This window comes from Drosophila suzukii, chromosome 2R, assembly GCF_043229965.1.
Source record: "Drosophila suzukii chromosome 2R, CBGP_Dsuzu_IsoJpt1.0, whole genome shotgun sequence".
NCBI classification, from domain to species: domain Eukaryota; kingdom Metazoa; phylum Arthropoda; class Insecta; order Diptera; family Drosophilidae; genus Drosophila; species Drosophila suzukii.
In genome coordinates this window covers 10,340,384-10,361,197 of record NC_092081.1, presented here as the reverse complement: position 1 = coordinate 10,361,197, position 20,814 = coordinate 10,340,384, and the positions used below count along the sequence as shown (strand labels likewise).

General features: G+C 41.4%; 1 protein-coding gene across 2 annotated transcripts in view; it reads left to right on the top strand.

Annotated features, from left to right (window-relative positions):
* L (zinc finger protein Lobe) overlaps positions 1-20,814 on the top strand; it is a 33,320-nt gene that overhangs the window by 6,515 nt on the left and 5,991 nt on the right. Inside the window, exons 2-3 of one of the 2 annotated variants that reach the window (XM_017072726.4) lie at positions 589-909; positions 9,108-9,248. In XM_017072726.4, coding sequence (XP_016928215.3) covers positions 589-909; positions 9,108-9,248 — 462 coding nt within the window. Of the gene's footprint in view, positions 1-588; positions 910-9,107; positions 9,249-19,363; positions 19,674-20,814 lie in introns of those variants that run through there. The other variant, XM_017072727.4, reaches the window with a different exon arrangement.

The window sequence follows — 20,814 nt, the reverse complement described above, 5'->3', positions numbered from 1 at the left end:
CCCGGGCAGAGGCCATCGATCAGGTGGCGGCTTTGCCGGAATAGCCATCCAAGGAGTCTGAGTTTTGAGCTATTGGCAAGGTAAGAGGAACAATAAAACACGGAGCGTGTAAATAGAATTTTTGGCCCGATGGCCGCCCGGGGAGTGCTTTGGCATAATCTGCATGAGTCGTTGGCATAGCACATAGCACCCGATGTCTGAGCCAACATCCGACACCTAGCAATTTGTGCGAGTGTTCGAAGTGTTATCAATTGATTAGCTTTAATTTATATGGGTAGAGGTAAATTAATTTCTTACCCATTTTGATAAAACAAATAATTACTGATTGCCCAGCCATACTCCCATACTCATATTCGTAGGTGTTCAAAAAATCGTAGACTTTATAACAATACTTTGATAGCCTAAAAGTATGCCTTATAATATTTCACCACAATTGAAGTCCTTGTTAAAAATAACGAATCTTTAATTCATGGCATACTTTTGGGCCCATGTATGTATTGGTGAAAAATGTTAATCTTTTAAAAGAAGTAATAATTCCTCAATATTGGTCACGTTTTTATCAAAATATATTCGGTGCATTATTTTCAGTTGGCGAGAAGGAGGATGAGGAGAACACTGGCCTGCTGGAGCCCAAAGAGGAGCTTCTCAGTGGCGACGAGGACAACGAGGATAATGAGGATGAGGACGAGGAGGTGGCCGATGAGGAGGCGCCCGAGGGAGGGGAGCGGCCCCAGCTCGAGCCCAATGAATCACAGCAACAAAGCTGGCCAACAGCTGATGAGCCAGCGACCCCAGCTGCAGTGCCAAAAGAAGAAGCAGCCGAAGGAGCAGAAGAACTACAACACCCACGGGATGAGGTAGTTGCATCTGATGCTGCTGCCAATGCCAACGGACACTGCAAGTCCTCTGGTAAGTTTGACTTCAATTTGCATATTTTATTGCCTCTAGCCAAAAGATATATCTGTAGTAACACACCGATGTGTGCATATATATCCGTGTATGTAAACTAGCCAGCATCCACTGGCATTGCCTCAAGTCCATCGCCGTCGTCTTGGGCATTTCCCCCTGGGTCGTTCACATGTCCGGCTAATAACTCTCGACAGTCTCATAAATAGCAAATGTAAGGTTTTTGCTCTCGCCCCGTTGTTGTGGTCGGAGTTGACCCATCTAAGGCACACATCCGCATCTTGTGGCTCCCCTGGCCACTGGACACGTGAGTCCTGGTCCTCGGCCCTCAGGTTTCGGTATATTTTGGTGTCTTCACGGTGACGGTTTAAAAGTGTGGAATGCTCTTGTAAATTGGATAAGGTTAATCACATTGAAAGATCCAAACAGGGTGCTTTAGGGTACATAGAAATAATTCAGAGTTTAGGTTAGGATGCAAAACTAAGACTGATGGTTTTATAAAGTAAGCAAGTAAGTAAGTGTTGATATATTTTTTTAATGAAAGAACAATAAGGGGTAAATCCCCAACATTTTTTGAGAAATATTCTATGTTATTTTTCAATTTTAAGGTAATTCTTCTAGAACACTTTTAAAGATTTTTTCAAGCTTTCGCTTAAAAGTATGCAACACATGGAACACAGGTTCAATGCAGTACAGACCCTGTATATTTGGCTTATTCCCATTGGAGCCGCTGCCTGGTCACATCAACTTTGATGTCTCCATGAGGCCCCATACACACAATATCTGACTCTGTGTGTGTGTGTGTGTGTGCCCCATGTATTCGGTATTCCTGTGCGTCATTGGATTATGGCACTTGGGTGTAAAGCCATCGATTCCAATGACCAAAGCGCTGGCTGGCCGTTATGGCCGCTGCTGTCTGACAATAATAAAACAAGCTTCATGTTTTAAATGGAACGTAAACACACATGCCAGTGTATGGGTAGTATCTGCACACACAGGACATCACACACACACTGAGACGTGTCTGTTCATTATTTGTTGCTCTTTTCTGTGTGTTTCTGGCCAGGCCGGGCGGCGAATTCCCGCGAGTCAAGACGACGGCATGGAGAACATCATCATCAACTAGAACCTAGTCGGGCGCCCAGTGCCACCCACCCCCCTATACAGTCGAACATCTCTAAATCGAAACCATATTTATCAAGACTTTTCATAAAATATATCTTTTCTTCAAAAAGGTGTGCTTAATTTCTTTAAGATTAAACTTTTTGTTGTACCTAAAAGTATGCAATGAATTATTACATTTGTCATACCTCATCAAAAACTATTATAGAAAAGTCCTATATTTTCTGGACGATCAGGACATTAATCGAACATCTCTAAATCGAAAATATATTTATCGAAACTTTTCAAAAAATTTATTATTTCTTCAAAAAGGTTCGCTTACTTTCTATAAGATTTCATTTTTTGTTGTACCAAAAAGTATGCAATGAATTATTGCAATTGTCATATTTCATCAGAAAATATTATAAAAAAGTCCTATATTAGTCCTAGGATTAGGATCAGGACATAGCAAACACAGTTTGACCTAAAAACGTTAAATCAAAAGTCGTATTTTGAAAATGTTAAATCTTTAAAATAGCTTGTTGAATATGGTATACTTCTATAAGTCAGAACTTATATTTGACCGCGTTCGACTTAGTAAAGTTTGACTGTATTTGGCATACCAATGCCATTCGAAAGGTCTGGGTGCCCTGGATTATTGTTGCCGGCTACCTGGGAGCTCTCCAGCCTCTCTCTGTGTGTATGTGTGTGTGTGTGCTACCGTTTGGTGTGTGCGAGGCTTTAACCTCACTGCGAACTCTTCGGGACTAACGGCACTACGGAGGACCAAACTTTATCACCACAGCGCGCCTGCACTCGCCGTCCCTTTCGCTCGCACGCGCATATTATATGACAAGTACACGCTGCTGCACTGCGTCCGTTTACTGCTGCTGTTGCTGTTGCTGCCGCTGCTTCTCCTGCTGCTCCTGGAGCTCGTGGAGCTCCGCTCGTCCTGCGAGGCCCTCTGGTGGGTTGTATAATGTTCTAAGGGGAAATCGAGAGGCTGTGATAAGTTTGGGGATCCGAAAATTGTCTTTCTGCTCCGTGCCGTTGCTGGCGCTCTCTTGTGCTCCTGCGGCGCTGGCTGCCAACGAGAAACCCGGCGAGAATGAATTGGCCCTTTTGTGCGCATCACCAGCACCATGGTGGCCCAACTTGAGGGTACTCCAAACAGTGGGGCTGAGAAGCGGAAAAGTAGGTTAATGATTGAGCGAAGATAAGGCTAAGGGCAATAAGCATCTGGTATTACTTTTTGAATTTTTAAAAGCACATTAAAAGAAATATAGTATTTTTAGAATTTCTTTATAAAGTTGTTACAATCAGAAACATTTTTAAAAATATACAAAAATTTTTAAGTTCCTAAAAATTTTTCAGAATTAAATAAAAATGTTATCCTCTCTCACAGGTAGTTTTATAATTGTATTATTAGTAATCAAGGACATGCAAAGAAATATTCCTGGCATTTTAAGTTTCCTTTACGGTACACAGAGCGAATTATTCAAGTACATTGTTCTTGAATTGAGAACATTCGTTCTTAAAAATCGTCTTAGTACATTTTGGTATCAATGTTCTTAACATGAGAACAAAATGGTGAGAAGAGAAAAGTTAAATTGAGTTTATTTAACAACTTTTTGATAGGTATACACTACTGACTGGACTAATAGTTTATTTGTTGAGATATACAATGTAAATACCCCAATTCAACTTGATTTGAGCAAAATATAAATACTTTTGGCTTTAAAAATGTTGTTCTATTTTTAAGAACATTTTTAACTCAGATGAGAACGTCAGAATTTTATCTGTGTGCGTTCCTAATCTTTCATAACAAATTGTTTATACAAAAAGCTTTGTTTTGGCCCTAATTAATCATCCACTTATGCCGCAACTTTTTGACATATACCCAAACCACTGTGCGCCCGCCAAAATGACACACGCACACCCCTGCACTCCCACCCACACACACACTTAAACACGTGTGTTCCCTATAAAGTTCCCTCTCCTCCTCACTCTCTTGATTCTAATATGAATTCTGCTGCTTATAGATTATATTTGTGTAAAGTTTTATGTTGCAATATTTTCGGTTGACGGCGGTTGCAAGGGGAGAAAGTGGGTGAAAGTGGGAGGCGCTCCAAGAAGGAGCCTCGACGACGACATTTCCGTGGGGAACAACCTTGGTGCGAATAAAAATTATACATTGCCATATAAGTGGGGCGAGACGAAGTACAGTAGACAACAAAGAGAGGGGACTCCAGATCCCCGAAGGATCCAAGGTGTCTCTGTCCCACTTCCACTCATGTGTGTGTTTCTAACTTTTGCCAGCGTGTTTATTGGTATGTTCTTTGGGGAGCATCTTGAGACCCAAGGAAAAGGCGGGAGACAGCTTCTTGTTGCATAGCAAAGTTGCTCATTTTGCCATTATTATTCCACTGTGTATTGAAAAATGAAACAAAAGTGAGTTATCGTATGTGTCGCTTTGACTCTTTTACCCGTATCCCCTGCACCTTATCCCTAATTCATAACACACATGAAAGGTGGTCATAAAATTATCAGGTGCACACAGAAATAATATTTTTCAGGAGTAATTTTAGTATTTTTTATAAGGGATAAGTTGAGATGGTTTAAAATGATAGAGGTGTCTCATTATTATAAAAAATTTTAAGTAGGTTCTTTTTCCTTCATAAATACTGCGTAAATTCATAATAATACTTGCAACAAGACTAAAAATATTATCGTTTAGACAATTTTAATATTTAGCAGATGAAAACCTATAGTCAATTCTTTTGTATTTTTTTCTCAGTGCACAGTATATACTACATATACACAGCTTGACAGACCCGTGGGAGATTTCCTGAAAAATAAAAACCAGGATATAAAAGGGGTGATACCTTAAATTGGATGACAAAACTTCGTTTGCCTACCGCTGCTTTGATTATGAAGCACAGGGAGTACTGTACTTTTTATCGATTGCGGTGGCAGATCGATAAATTTACAAATTGCAGACATGGAAATGTTGATGACGATGACCATGACCAATTCGGGCCAATTCCCCGTGCATACATAATTCATTTATCACTTCATAATTGCATCAGAGACATATCCGAGTCCCACTTTCCCGTAGGTACTTCCCCCTGGCCACCACCCCCCCTCTCCCACGCCACTTCTGTTCGATTACATGCACGTCGACGGCTGCCTTTATTATTTCGCCTTTTTTGCAATAATTTTCAAACAGAAACACACAAAAAGCATTTGCGCAACAATTCCCCAAGGATTCGGCGACGACGATGGCAACGAAGCCAAGGCAAAGGAGCGCTGGCTTTTGCCAAGGAAAAGGGGGTGTTGGTGGGAGGTTGGGGGGGTTGGCAGGTTGGGGACTGGGATCTGTGGAGTGGAGGGAGCAAACGAATCGAATTAAGAGCCACCACACGGTAGGTGGTCCCACTTCGCAGTGGAGCAGAGCAGAGCGAAGCGGAGCGCCCGCTTCAGACTTTCTCCCACGGGATTGGCGCAGTCCGAGTTGGACTCCCATCTACCATCTCCCATTCAGCGAACTCCACACTCCTTTCCCCTTTGTCCCATTCCTTTGTCCCACCACGGCGATGTTGTTGTTGTTGACAGAGGTGGCGGGAGTTCGCCTGAGGGGTTCACCATAAGGTAACCACACTCAAATAAATTTGTTTGGGCTAGCAGAGGGCCATAAATCAGGAGTTGGGCATCAAGAGCAGTGCTTTTGTAATTTGCATTGTTAGATAAGTCAATTCTATGCATTTAATAGTAATAGATTTAGTAATTATAGTTAATACATCTTAATATTAAATTGGTTTAGTTGATAGCAATATAAGAAATATCAGAAGTATTAGGTGAGACTTGTTCTAAGTCTTTGCTTATAAAGCTTATGATTTGTAAAGATTATCATATGATACTACTGAAATACTATCTATAGTACCTATAGGTATCTTTAGATAAGCTTATAGAAAGATGTGTGCCTGTGACATGAACATAAAATATTCAACATTTTTTTACACTTGGCTATAATCCAACATGCATTTATGAAACTAACTATTCTATCCGAAATACTTGTTTCTCTAAAAAAGCAAATTACCATCAATTTTGTAAAACCCTTTAACAAAAAATTATACTTTATATATCATCAATTATTATTATGTACCATCAAATATACTCACTGTAACAATGGCTGCAGGCAACATCAGTTGGTAATATCATAATACGATTTAAGCACCCCCCTCCCAGGGGAAGTTCCCAACAACGCCCCTGATAGGATAGTACTCTTCTGGACTTTGTCCGCTCATTTCGTTGCTGTTGTTGTTGTAGTTGTTCTCGTAGGCGGCGGCGCTTTGGGAAATCTGGGCGAGTGCAGCTTGCAGCGGCCTGCAGCGTTCCCAAAGTGCCACTGTGCATGTGTGTGTGCGTGAGTGTACGTGAGGGGGCGGGCAGAGTGGGTGGGCGTGGCCGAACAACTTCACAATAATCAGCAGCTGCACCACAAAGCCCCGAAAGTCGTAAAAATGGCCGCAAGATGGCGCTATTCGGATATGCAAATTTCGTTCGATTTATAGTCGCCACACACACACAGTGCACAACACACACACTTATGGAGGTATCCTGGCCAACACACACACACATGGATAGCTGGTTCATTAACATGATTCGCGAAAGATGCGAGAGAGTCATAAAATTAGCCAGGCAACGCCAGTCGATGGCTGATGATGATGATGAATGCATTGCAGAACCTTCTCGTCTCCTCTCTCTTTTGGATCCCCTGCTGCCACGCCTCACATCCCCACCCCCCACCGCCCATTCTACCATCACCATTGGGGTAGTGTCGAAAAATTTGCAAAACTCAAAGCAACAATTCGACGAAAGCCAATTTTGCGTCATACGAAGTCGAAAAAGCAGAGCAGCGACCGGAGATGCATGTGGGCAGCAAAAGGCGGGGGCGTGGCAGCATATGACTCCCAATAGAGCGAATGTTGAATAATCATCAGGCATCATCAGAGAGACGGAGATACAGAGGGAAAAGGAAATGGCAATGGGAGTCAGGGGGCGGGAGTCGTGTCAAAGTCGTCATCATTTCTACATACACACGCTGAAAAAAAAGTAGATCTAAGATCAGGGATATAGCCTCGTAATAATAAAATCTTTATATTCTATTCACCCTATCATATACATAGCTTTACTACTATGGTACTTTCAAAATTTCTAAAAGTTTTCGAAGAGGTCAAATACCTAACATGTTTATCAGTGTTAAATATGACTTCAATACCTATTATCTCTTCTTTTTAAAATTTTAAATTTTAGGTACCAAATATAATATGGTTGCTAATCATGATATGGAAAAGTTGTCTTAAATTTATATTGGTAACTGATGATAGGGATTCGGTCCAAATTATTTGTTGACCTCAAGTAATCATAAAGAATTTCCTTATTGGAAACGAACAGCATTAATGCCCATAGGGATAAGACTTCAATATACAAGACTCATAACTTTTTTTGTGACTTAGATATAATAAATTCTCTCAGTGCTTCATAGGTTGCCGAAGAGGAATCAACCAGGCGCGAGATGCGTTTTTGGCATGTTAAAAACTTGTCCCGGGCTGTTGCTGGGTCCAGGGTCCGTCCGCCAGATGGAGCCAGTCAGCCAGCACGTGCAACTCACATACCATTACATATACGACCCAAAAGCACACCAACACACACACACAATCGCAGAGAGAAATTCGTAAAATTTTGTTTCCGCTGATGAAGTATTCCCCAGCTGCAGGACAAGGATTATTGGACGTGTGGCGGTCCAGACCAGCTTCACTGTTGGCTTAGAGTCCTGCCACGCCCCCCATACCGCCCCCTTGCCACCCGTCTATCCTCTCACACATTCTGTGTGCTTTATGTGCTGGCATGCAAAGTGGCATAAAAGCAGATCCACAGCCACAGAACCACATCATCGAAACGTCGCCGAAACGACGAGCCATCAAGGAAATTCTCAAGCGCTTAGAATGTTGCAGGACCCGTCGCCACAGCGCTTCTCCCTCTATCTCACTCGTCTTTTTTTTTAACCCAGCACTACTACCCAGCACTACCCGCGAAATTTCATTTTGTCATTAGAAACTAGTAAAAGCCAAAAACGCGAAAGTAGCTGGAGCAGTGAAAGCCTGATGGTCGATGGCTTGATGAGTTCATGTCGAAGGGTTTCACCTCTGTTGGTGGTTTTATGATGGTGGAAGTGAAAAGTGAGAGATATTGGTAAGCTGTCTATGTGATTTTGGGAAGGTGATTAGTTATTTCTTAGCTCCAATATAGATATGTAAATATTACAATGTAATTTCATATAACATTTATCTTAATCTCTAGACACCTAACCCAACCACTAATATCCCTATCTACTTTTACTAACTTTCAATTAATGTCTTGACATTTCATCTATCCTCTTCAAATTTACCAATATACTATTCCCACTGTCCTCCAGGTAACGCAACCCCATTAGCATATCCCTCAGGAGCAGCTTCTTGGTTTACTTGCCGAAGAAGCCCAAGTCAGACATCGACTCACGTGAGACATTGGGCGCCCAAGGAACCCCACCAAGAGGCACGTCAAACGTTGCGTATGAGTAACGCCAAGTTGTGCGGCTCGGTAGACAAACTTTGACCCCCTCTGCTTCCGCATTAACCCCCTGCTGCCCAAGATTCGCAGCACGTGCTGGCAACAGCTGTTCCTTCGAAATTCGAGACCAAAACAAGGAGGTCTCTTAACCAGAAATCTCTCTTTTGGCTATTACTCTTAAATGGAACATGCGCAGTTTGGGGATCTGCTCTTCGCTGCTCTTAAGTTCGGGTGATTTGAGGATTTCTAGAAGGGGGTAGGTAGTACATGGGGGGCTTACTTGCTGGGGGTATGGAATTATGGCACCCTGGGGCTTAGCATAATCAAAATTCCTTGCACTTGGGGATCCGGAAAGGGCATCCTGCCCTGCGCTTCTGGCCCTTTTGGCCACCAGGCTATTTCCATCCAAGACGTCGAGGTCAAGTCCCAGCTGCATTTGCCCCTTGCAATCCAGGCTAAAATAAGCTTCTCCTTTTTTTTAACTGCAGGCCACGAGGATGCGGATGCGGAGGAGCCAGAGGAGCCGGAGGAGCCGGAAGATTTGGAACTGGACGAGGAGCTGCTCAGTCTCAGCGGGGACGAGGACTACGACGACGAGGAGCTACAGAGCCTGGACAGTTTCTACTCAGGTAAGCGGTGGGCCAAATGTCACAGATGTATGATTCTTTGGTACTGTGGAGGAACTCCCACTTTTCTGGTACCCACAATACACACAGCATGCGTGCTGGAGCCATAACCATTGAAATTGGTGTTGGGGGTGTTATCCTGGCTGCCGGAGATGGCACTCCAGGGTGCTCTACACCTGTGCCGCGGGTGTCGTTTCCATATGCTGCGGTCCTGTGGCTGCCCGGCAGCCTAACTACGTTTTAAAAACCCCAAACAGCAATCAACACCAACAGCACAAGTCGGAGTCAAGTTGGGACCACACAGAGCATTCCGACCCATCCCAACCATCATCCTACTTTCCCCCCGAAAAAACCCCCTTGTTCCATCACTTTCACATATCCTGGCTGCCATTTACGAGCTGTCGAAGAGGCTGCAAGATAGACAGAGAGATGGTGCCAGAAATGGAGACCTCCGGCAGCATCATGAGCTACGGCCACGACATGACCTCTCCTCCTTCCTAGCATTCCAAACATCCCAACCATCCAACCATCCAACCAACGAACCATCTTTCCCTCACTTTCAACCACATTTCTCTCTAGTGCCATTTCGAATGCTTTTTCTGTGTTATTTGTTTCGTTTTGTGTGGCGACGGCTGTCTCACTTCCCTGGCTGCTATTTTTTCACAACTTCCTTCTTGTGCTTTTTGTCTTTGCCCCGAACAACGTCCTTGCCGCCGGCAGCATCCTGAACGGGCTGCCCATTTGCCGCCCCCTTTCATTCATTCATTCATGCACACAACTCAGACTTCACTTCACTCGACTTCACTACTTGCCCCCGACTCCGGAGCTAAATTTGCCCGGCTGCTAACTTGTCTGTGTCTTCCTTTGACTACACTTTAAGAAAATAGTTTATTAAATTATATATTCATCTAAGACTATTCTTGACCCATAAGGAGTACTCCAGAAGGTGCGGAAAAAATAATATGGAAGTAGTCCTTACTCTATGTAAAGCAAGATTTATAACTTTCTTTGAACAATATATCAATATGCTCTTTTATCATAACGTTGAAAAGGCTTTTTTAAAAGTTTTTTGTAATCCAGTGTTTCTAGAAATCGGATGTTCAAAAAAAAATTATTTATTTAACTTTAGGTACTTGCTGGAGTTCTCTGAAATATAAAGAAATACTTTATATACACATTAAAAAAATTTTTTTTGGGATTACGATCATGTTACTAAGATTAAACAATACTTTCCTTTAAATAACTGGACCCTTTACCCCACTTTAGAAGAAGATATCAAATATATTTTTTAGAAGGCTTAACTATCACCAAACCTTTAAAATTTCTCCCAGTGCAATCATAGCTAGCACTCAACACTTGGCCAGCGCATCCTTCCTGGCATCCTTAATCCCCTTTCCCCACCCTTTCCATAAACGACTCGAGGCACTTGTGGTTGGCTTTCCACCTCAGACCATTTGGCTACTCCAAGGAAATCTCTCTGGCTATTTGAGCACAATTTTGAAACGTTTTACGTTGTGTGTGCGATGTGATTGCGGCTGCAACCGAGATGGCGAGGCCAAAAGGATTCGTGGCAGCCTAAATGTATGCAATGAAATGCAATTAGTTGCAGTGGAGCACCGAATCCCCCTTTGTCTAAGGAGAACCAAAAAAAAAATCTCAAGTTGGGAAAGTTTTTCCGGTTCCAGTCACTTCATTTGTTTGTCTTGGCCTGGCCCGAGACTTCCGCTCGGAAGGACGAAAGGACTCTAGGCTTAGCCTGTCCCTTTTGATTTATTAATTGCACGTGTAGTTCAAGATGTGACAACGAAGACAATTTACCACGCTCGTATGCAAATAGTTTTAGAGCTTCCTTTTGATGCGACGCAATTAATTACACATTTGTCTTACAAGACAAACAGAGAGCTAACTTTATAACCCCTTCCTCGCGACTCGAGGCCATAAATAATTGCTCTGGTCAAAGGTTTTTGGAGCTTGGGATTCGAATTGGGATGGTATGGCAGTTTCTTTTGGGTCGAGTCTGGGGGATTGCTTAAAGTGGCGAATTCTCACAGCACTTGAACCGTTGCTTTCCCAAGAAGTCGTCTCATCATCAGCGCAAATTGCTTTACGCACCGCACACGGAGATAGAAATCTGTGTGTGTTTTTGGGGAAACTGGTTAGTCCGCCGAGATGACATCGCCACGGTTAATGAACCGCTTTGCCGATCTGTGTGTGTGGCACTTGGAAGGGCCAGAAGAGTACCATGGATCGACTCCGATCATCACGTAGAGAACTCTCCGGCTCTTTAAGGCACCGCCCTCACGGAGATACAGCCACCGACGCGTAACTGGGTCACCGGGCTATCCTAAGTACAAATCTAATGCGTTTTAATTACAGCCAGACCTGCAAAATGTCCACAACTAAAGTTCCTTACACGCGCTAGAAAACCCGCCGACAAGTCATTAGAAAGTTTTCGCTGCTTTACGCGGCTCTCAAGGGGTGGAGTCTTTAAAAAAGGGGGCGGTGACATCTATACACTCTTCAATGGTCATTTAAACCTTCCTTGAGTTTATTACATTTATCGCTAATCTTTCAGGCACTAACAAGTTCCGACAAAACATAACATAGATATTTTACTCGTGTTGAGAATGTCTTATCTCTCTCTATATATCATTAGTCTTTGATAGCAATCTTATTAAAGAAAATAAATTAAGAAATATTTCAAAAGAAAAGGTAAACGAAACACAATGTTAGTGGTAAACCTTACATTATAAAATAACATTGAAAATATGGAATTCCTACTGTCCCTATCTACTTCTAATAAAGCACCAACCATATTGTTTAAATGACTAAAGGCACCGAATTTTAAGTTACCCAGATTCATGCTTTAGTATATTAAGGTTTTTTTATAAAGATTTTAGACTTAACTGTGCTCCCTTAACCATGCAACAAAACACAGGCACCCACGAGCCTTAGGGTATACGGATTTCAAAAAACTTTAGCCCAACTTGCCTGGCTGTCCGGGCAAAGTAATCGCAATCTCAGGTGTAAAACCGCCCTGACACCGCCGCTAAACAAGCGGAAACAAGGCGAAAAAAGTTGGTCCTGCATTCTGGCGGAAAACTCGGACTGCAGTGTCAGATGCAGGACATTCCCCTACCGCCACATAGAGGTTATTCACCATAGGCGCATTGGCCAAGACTCTTGGCAATTTTTACCGCCAACTTTCACCGGCTCCATCCTCATTGTTTTCGATCCCAGGGGCTATGGCCAACTGGGTTTCTGGCTCCGAAGTTATGACACGCCCAAGTTGCTGCTATTGCCACCTTGTATGATTTATGTGCCTTTGGTGGTTCGTTTGTTCGTTCCTTTCGCCTTTCGCCAAGTTTTCGGACCCAAAACCCATCCCGCGAGGTGTCGGGCGCACTGGAAAAGAAAACTTTCCGCGAAAGACGTTTTCATTTCGCTTTACGATGCAAAAATAAAAGCAGCGTAACGCTCGTGTATCGCATTTTTACCACCCACAAGGATACACAGCTCCTTGGAATTCTTTTTTTTTTTTTTGGTGGCTCCCATGTGCATAGTTCTGGGTTGCTCCTCGTCCTTATGCGACTCCAAGGCGCAATTCCGCGTGCCAAACTCCCAAGGGAACCCTTTCAGCTTTGGCTTTCCGCCCTTCTCCACTCCATCACACACTGACTCTGAATATTTGCCGCTCGTCTCGTCTTTTCGGGGATAAATTTGGGGTAATTTAAATGAAATACGCGTTGAAATGTTTCACATACGAAATGGTTCCTGCTTCGCTTATTTGATCTTAAAGGATTTAATTTAGACATATTGTTATTGGCCAGCAGACTCAGCAGGTAACAAGCTTATAAATCTTGCAGAGGTTCTCAGCCACCCCATTTGTCTAACTGGGGATCTTGTACTTCGGGGAATTAGGTGGAACGTTTGGATAACAAGGTTCTAGGATTGATGAGCAAAGTATCAAATTATCCGTTTTTTAAAGGGTATGACCTTTTAATTTGATGGTCAACTGAAGACTCCCCACTTAAAATCCCCCACTCTATAAAATCCATCAAATTATTTAGAAGAAGTCATGCAAAGTATTATATTGTGTACACCTAATCCCAATATTATCTCTTGATACCTTGGAAAACTATATTTTATTTGGGAAAGCTCATGCTCCTTAGAGATATTTCATTCATAATTCAATGATTATGACCTCCAGCTGGACCACCGCAGCTGTCCTCACCCTCAGCTTCCTTCACCATCCCCACACAATTCCCCCACTTATTAGTTAAATGCCAAAAGTGAGGCAGAAACAGCCTTCGTAATAAAATAACTTTATGATTATTATCTCCATTGGCGGGGCTAAACAAAAACCAGCGGTGGAAAAAAAGTGTCGTAAACCCAATTCCGAGTGAACCCCTTGCCCTCGTACCGTTATCGTGGCACTTGAATCGCCATGAAGTTCTAGTTTCCGTCTTCCGAGTGGAGTTGAGAACTCTGTGTAGAGATATCAGCTACCGGAATCGGAATCGGAGCAAGTACAAAAGACCTCGGATGTGGCAATCGGACATGTTAATCTGGTTTCTGGACTTTATTCACTTCCCTCCTTCCGCTAATTTTGTCCGCAATGCATTTCAATTTTCTGGACTCCGTCTTAACCCTCTGAAGTTTATGGCGACTGGCACGCGTGCAATGGATGGGTTGATGGTCAAACAGCGTTTAGGAGTGGCAGCTGTGGGGCATTGTTCTGGCTCCCAGTCTAAGCCACAAAACTGGTAGCACGTGCCACCGCACTTTTCCCCACCATGTCCCCACTTTTCAGGCCGACTTTCTGCGGTTGATTGGCTTGCCAGAGAGAGACAAGGAGCCCAAAAACAGGTGCGAAAGTCAATTATGGTCGGTTGGGCATTGCTGAGCAGAGGCGTCACCGAAATCGATTTGAGAAACCCTTTTCCAAAAAGGGATTTAGCCACCGCAGGACGCCCTCGACACGTCGCCAGACCCATCATTACCCCTTGACAAGTGATCAAGATCCCAATATCCAGAACCAGACCAGACTGATCCCTCACTTCTACCTGCTAACCGTCTGATTGATTTGTGTCAGCGCCTCGATCGCAATTGAGTCAAAATCCCCATTGAGAAACTTCATTTTTCATTGAGTAACTCGGAGGATGGATGGAGATCTAGATATGTCCGTGATGCAATTCGAAAGGATCATCATTATGGACCATTGAGCGGGCATGACTTGACAGAATGCCATGATGACCCCTCATCGAAATCAGATTATGAGGATAATTGTTTGTTTGGTAAATATGTCTAAGAGTTGTCCCTAATGCGGTGGATGGCAACACAGTTGGGTTCCGAGTGGTAGATGTGCTGAGGGGACTAACGTGACCACCAGGAAGGAAAATAAAGTATATATTTCAAATACTATATATATTTCTTAAAATAAATTAAAGTGTTTGTCATTCAGAGTAGGTCTTTTAAATCTATTTCAGTAACTACTAAAACTAATTTATTATTTTATTTTATTTTATTTTATTTTATTAAAGATGTTAGAAAAGTTTACAAAACTAAAAACTAACATAGGGGGCTGTAGTACTAGCTGCGGGGCCTTCGACTACAATTTATTATTTATTTGTGAGAACCATTTAGGTTTAGTTAAAATTGGCGTTGAATCAAATTTTCTGAACACATTTTTGGTAATAATCTGATGTTATACGTTACTTAAAATACCCAAATCATATTTTTTATAAATTTAAAATATCTGTTTCTACGCAATCCCCCATAAAAGTCCACAAATAATGTCAGCGCTCATTAAAAAATTACCCTTTGACATGAGTAAACCTTTTTTTGGGCCTGGTCTTGACCACCAAATGATTGTGGCTCTAATTAAAAGTGTCCTCAAGCGTCTGATTAATTGTGCCGTTAGCGCCGGAATGAGATCACCGAAAGATGGAAATCTGTGGAGACACATGGACCTCGGACTTAGGACCGATGATGTGTTTTTTTTTTTTTGGGATGTGGGGCTTGGGCAGCTGTCAGGACATCAAAGTGACAATTTGAGTGACTTTTTCCGAGAATGACTAATTTAAAATGCGCTGAAACAAAAGGACACTTAGGCTGCCGGCAGGACAATGGATGACATGCTGACAGGTCTCTCCTTTTCCACCTACCCAACTCCCCAGCAGGGCATATATTTTTATAATTTATCTATTATGCATGAGGGCGCTGGCGAAACCCTTTGGCTGTCAGCACACACACACACAATAGCACACTCATATCAAGGACGACGAGTGACACATGAGGTCCTGCCGCTGCTGACCAACTGCAAATCTCGAAACCTCAGTGAAAAGTTTGTCCTGACTTTGCATTAGCCGCGCATTAAAAATGCACAGGAAAAGGATCGGCCAGCAGCAAGGTTGGGCGACACAATTTACCTGTCCTGACACCCTTTCACCCACCGCCCAACCACCCAACAACCCAACCACCCAGAATCCCAACCATCCTACCCACTTGTCGTGCCCTGTCACAAAACTGTCACTCAAATGTAATTAACACCGGAGACGGAGGACTAAAGTGGCTCAATGTCAAGTGGGAATGGGAACTTTCAGCCGAAACTTGATTTTTCAACGGCCAAACGGAAAATGGGCAAAATGTTTTAGGCAACAATACCAAAAAAATAACATCTAAGGGCAATTAGAATTTAAAATGGAAAATCCAAATTCCCTTTTTGCAATTAGGAAAATTGTTGTTGGACGGAAAAACTTTCTTCTTGTTCTGTCATTAAATATGTAAGAAGTGAAAATTAACTTTAATTGCAATTTGATATTGGGATTGCCGTTGATAAATTCGTTTTGCGGGTTTTTTCCCTCTTTTGAATTGCGACAAAGTTTCGTTTGAGGGAGGTCAAAGGTTAAATCTTTTTGCTTTCGGTTATTAGGTTAATTGGAAGTATTTGTAATTGAACACCGCAGTAATGGGACAGTGATGTATACAAATGGGTTAAAGGAAATGGTTAAAACAATTATTATGTTTGGGGATTTGACAGTTGGTTTATAAGGTCTATAGAAAAAGGGTACTGAGAAGAACAATTCAGTTAATGTTATTAATTGCTTGAGGTTATTGTAAAATGAAAATGTGTTATCGCTCTTGAAATAGTAAAATGGCAGTAGTTTAATATTTTATCTAAAGTTAGGAAATATACGCAAAGTATTTCGAAATGTTTTGAAAGTTCTTACCAAAGTCTGAACCTTGGTGTAGACATTTTCTTGTATTTCCGTTCATTTAAATTCATTCGAATATATGAATTGTATCAGAACTTAAAAAATTCGACCTATCTTAAGGATTTTTAATTTCATATATTTTCACACACACCTAAGGCAACTACAACTTGATGTATTCAGGTTAATCTATTAAAAATATATTAAAAATCTATTGAAAATCTATTAAAAGTCTTTTAAAAATCTATTCAAAATCTATTAAAAATCTATTAAAAATCTTTTAAATTCCATTTGTATTGAGTTATTTTCCCATTGAAACCCAAACTATGCAGATCTGCATACACATATTTCGAACTCTTTCCCAACCTCAAACCAAAGACTCAAACGACAAACCTGGCGACGTCAGCAGCAACAAATCGAGTCAATTAGCAAATCGAGAGGTAACTGTTAAAAACCGAGAAACCCGAATCGACAGCTCCATCGATAGCCATCTCTTTCTACATGTACATTTTATGTACTGCCTTCGTTGTTGTTGTTGTTGTTCTTGTGCAAAAGCGGTAACAGCAACGCATGCGCAGCGCAGAGAGCGCTGTGATTGGCCAACAGAATCAGCAACCAATGACTGCTGAGAAAAAACATTGCTACAAAAAGAAAACTTAAATAAAACACACGAGAAACAGGTGGGAAAAATGAGAAACAAGAGTGGGACTGGGGCTAAAATAGTGAAAAGTGATTTTTTAATTGCTTTAATAGTTTTACGGCAACTGACGGGGGAGTTGTGCTAAAAAGAGTGGGAAAGCAGGTGAAAAATGCGGTGTTTAACTGAAGATACACTTAAAAACTTTTTAAGTGTGAAAGTCAGAACACTTAAACTTTATATTCCTCTTAGAAAATATTTAAATAATTATATTTTGTTCAACCCAAAAACCTTTTTAATTGAATGTCCCTCAAAAGTGATGTTCTTTAAATGGTTAGAATATGATATAGTGCTTGATTGTCGAGTCCAAGCATTTTTTTCAAGTGAACCTCTGTTGCTGACAGTTAGCACAAAAGCGTGCTTTTATTTGCTGCATTTTCCTGCCGTTTTTCCTGCCAACGCTGTCACTCCCGCCGCTGCATGCATAATTAATTTGGCTTTTAGTGACTGCATTGTGTAGTCCTCGTTCTGGCCAACCGATGTCCTGCCATATCCTCCGGCATCACAATGGTTTTTCGCAACAATTTGCTTGCCACATTGACGGGTACGCGCTAATGGCTTAAACGTGTTTTTGCCTTTTGGCTTTCTTTTTTCCCATATCGTTTTTGGCGTCAATTTAACTTTTTTCTTTTTTCGCTTGCCTTTCGTTGTGTTTATTTGCGGTCATGTTCATACGTTCACATGAGAAGCGAGGGGCAATTGACACTTACACAAAGTGCTGAGGTCTATTGCCTTGATTTTTATGGAAATGTGTAAAAGTTACCACAATTTGTTCTAGTCAAATTGAAAAGATACATTTAGAAAACTACATTTGGTTTGAATTGTTATTGTAATGATATTTGTGTGAGGCTTATTATTGAAATAATGTTAGTACTTATGTTTTTCTTCAATTTAAGTTGGTTTGGAAAACAAAATTATACCCGATTATTTATAATCCTGTAAATGAAGCCCGTTTGTTTATAATCCTGTAAATTAAACTACACTTAATTATGTACGTTTTTAAATACGGTATTCAGTCCCCATTGTAGTTTTGGAAATACCTATTACCTTAGAAAAAGATTAATTTACTGTTATTCAAAAGTATTCAACTTGTAAAGAGCCCAACATAAATATCTTAAACCTTTTTTATAACATTTTTCTATACATAATGAACAATACTAACAAGAAAAAATACGTTAAAACTTAAGAAAGCCGAATGCTTAAGGAAACACCATAGTCGAGATACTTGATACTCTTTCCACCAATTTCAATTTCCATAGGGACAAGATCTAGTCGTTCATACGGACAGACAAAACATGGTTAGATCGACTTAGCTATAGATCCTGAACAAGAATATATAAATTACATGGGATTACCCTTGCCCCTTACATACTTTTCAGTAAAGTAAAGTATAAAAGTCATCAAATTTATACCGAATGTTATTAAATTCTAAGCCATTTTAGCATATTAACTTTCAATTACCCAAAAGCATATTTAAGCCAAGAGATTAGGGCAACTTTTCAATTTTCATAGCATCTAATTAACCCAAAAAGTTAACTCCTCCGTCAAAGTCAATCCTGGTATAAAAAACAAGGGGAAAAACGAGCAAAAAGTAGTGAAATATCACATCATCACCTGACGTTTTGGGTAAATTACATTTTTATGTGCACATAAATAAAGTATAAAAGGCATTTGTCATCCCGCTCCCTCTCGCAGTCGCTCTGCTTTAACCCATTAGGGGACCCTCTGGCTGCGTTAACCCATTGGATCCCATGCTCCGCCTTTTGCCAGCCCCTGTGTATTGGTGTGTATGTGTTTCTATATAACTAACACCAAGGCATCAACGATGATTTCGCCCTCTCTCTTTGGCTCACTCTGTGTGGCGCCATCTCGCTCTCGCGAACGAACGCAACTTCTTCGGCTTTTACTTCGGGATATCAGTGTGTGGTGCTTATATACACACGAAGCTTTCTCACTCTCGCCCGAGAGTGTGTGTGTGTATTAGTGGGGGTGGGGTGGGGGCGCCATTTAAATTACGTTCGCTGTGTGTTTCGCTTCTCATTTGTTGGTTGAGAATCCCAAAAGGCACGCACACACAGAAAAAAAACCAGTTCGCCTAGTTGTCGCCCTCTCCTTCCTTCTCCTTCCTCACTCTCTCTTCTGGGCTCTTTGGCTCTCGGCCTTTGGCTCTGCGGCTCTGATTTTAGTCATATTTTGGTGCTCGCGGCAATTGGACGTCCTTCGCCTCGCGCCTCGCTAAAAAAGAAACACACAACACACCAACAACAGCAAATATAATGATCCTTTGGTGCAACAAGGGTCTAAACTAAAAGTGTTTAATATCTAACAAGAAAGTGCAGCCCAAGTGCCTAATCAGTTCGAATTTTGTTGATTTAATTCAAACAAATTACCTAAAAGGAAGAAAGACAGTACTATGCCATGATATGATGGCCCTAAAGATGTTATATCGCGGTCCCAGTTCGCGTTTGGAGAATTTAATTGAAAAGATCCAGGCCACCAAGGAGATAACCAATAACGGTAATTTTTTAAGGATTTCAGAGAAGAACTTCTGGAGAAATGATCATTGATCGGTTGATGAGTGATCTTTTATAAAACTATTCTTCCTTATTTGATGGTTCCCAATCCACTTCCTCTTACTTCGATAGTGCCTGTTTTAAAGCTTCTAAGGGAACTTTTAAAACCCAAGGGAGTATATTGTAACCCTATTAAAATGATTTCCATTAAAAGTGCATATGCCGACGGTATATCAACATTTGTACTATCGTTAAGATATACAGTATGGAGAATATTTATTTTCAAAATTTTAAAAATGGTATTACAAAATCTTTATCTTTATTTTACGCACCCTCTCACATTATGATTTTCTACCTAATTTATATTCATCTGCAAAAAGAGTTTGAACTTCAAAGCCATAAATAGAAAAGTAATATTTTCCAAATATTTTGCATCCCAACTTGAATCATAAATCATAGAAACTCTACATCCATCTTCTCCAATCAGTTCAACCTCTTTGACACACATCTTATCTACAACCAACATTTCAATCAAATCCGAATGGGTTCAAATCTTTAACAACTTTCTTTAACCCCAAAGATCAAGACGAATGTGTGAATCAAGTGGCTGATGCATCAGCTTGATGTTTCCCAATTAGAGTGGAACTTAGACCAGATCACAGTTCAACCGATCGGGGGGTAAAACAAAGAATGACAAGTCGCGATCCCCCGACCCAGAGCATTATCCATTATCCAAAGAGATACAGACGCGAAGATCACGCGCAATTGGGCTTAATTAAAAGTTGTCGAAAACGGAAAGTGAACATCGGCACTTGGCGCGTGGTGATAGATGCCAGAATCAAGGGGGAACCAAGTGACCCTCATGGATGCTGGGGTCTGTAATTAAAACCCCAGCAAGAACAAAGCGCAATTAGTTTGCATGAGACTCGCTTACAGTTTTTTCTGCCCAGTTTCCAGTCCACTGGAATGGGGTGTCGTCTGGTCAACACCAAATGTTGCCCAGCTAATTGAATTAATTCCGTGTACAGCATTTGATAGCCGACGTTGATTTCCTGTCTCGGTCCCCAAAGCGCCGCTAATCAGGATGCAGCCGCCCACTCGATAAAACGGAATCTACTCTCATAAAAAAACCATCTTACCATGAT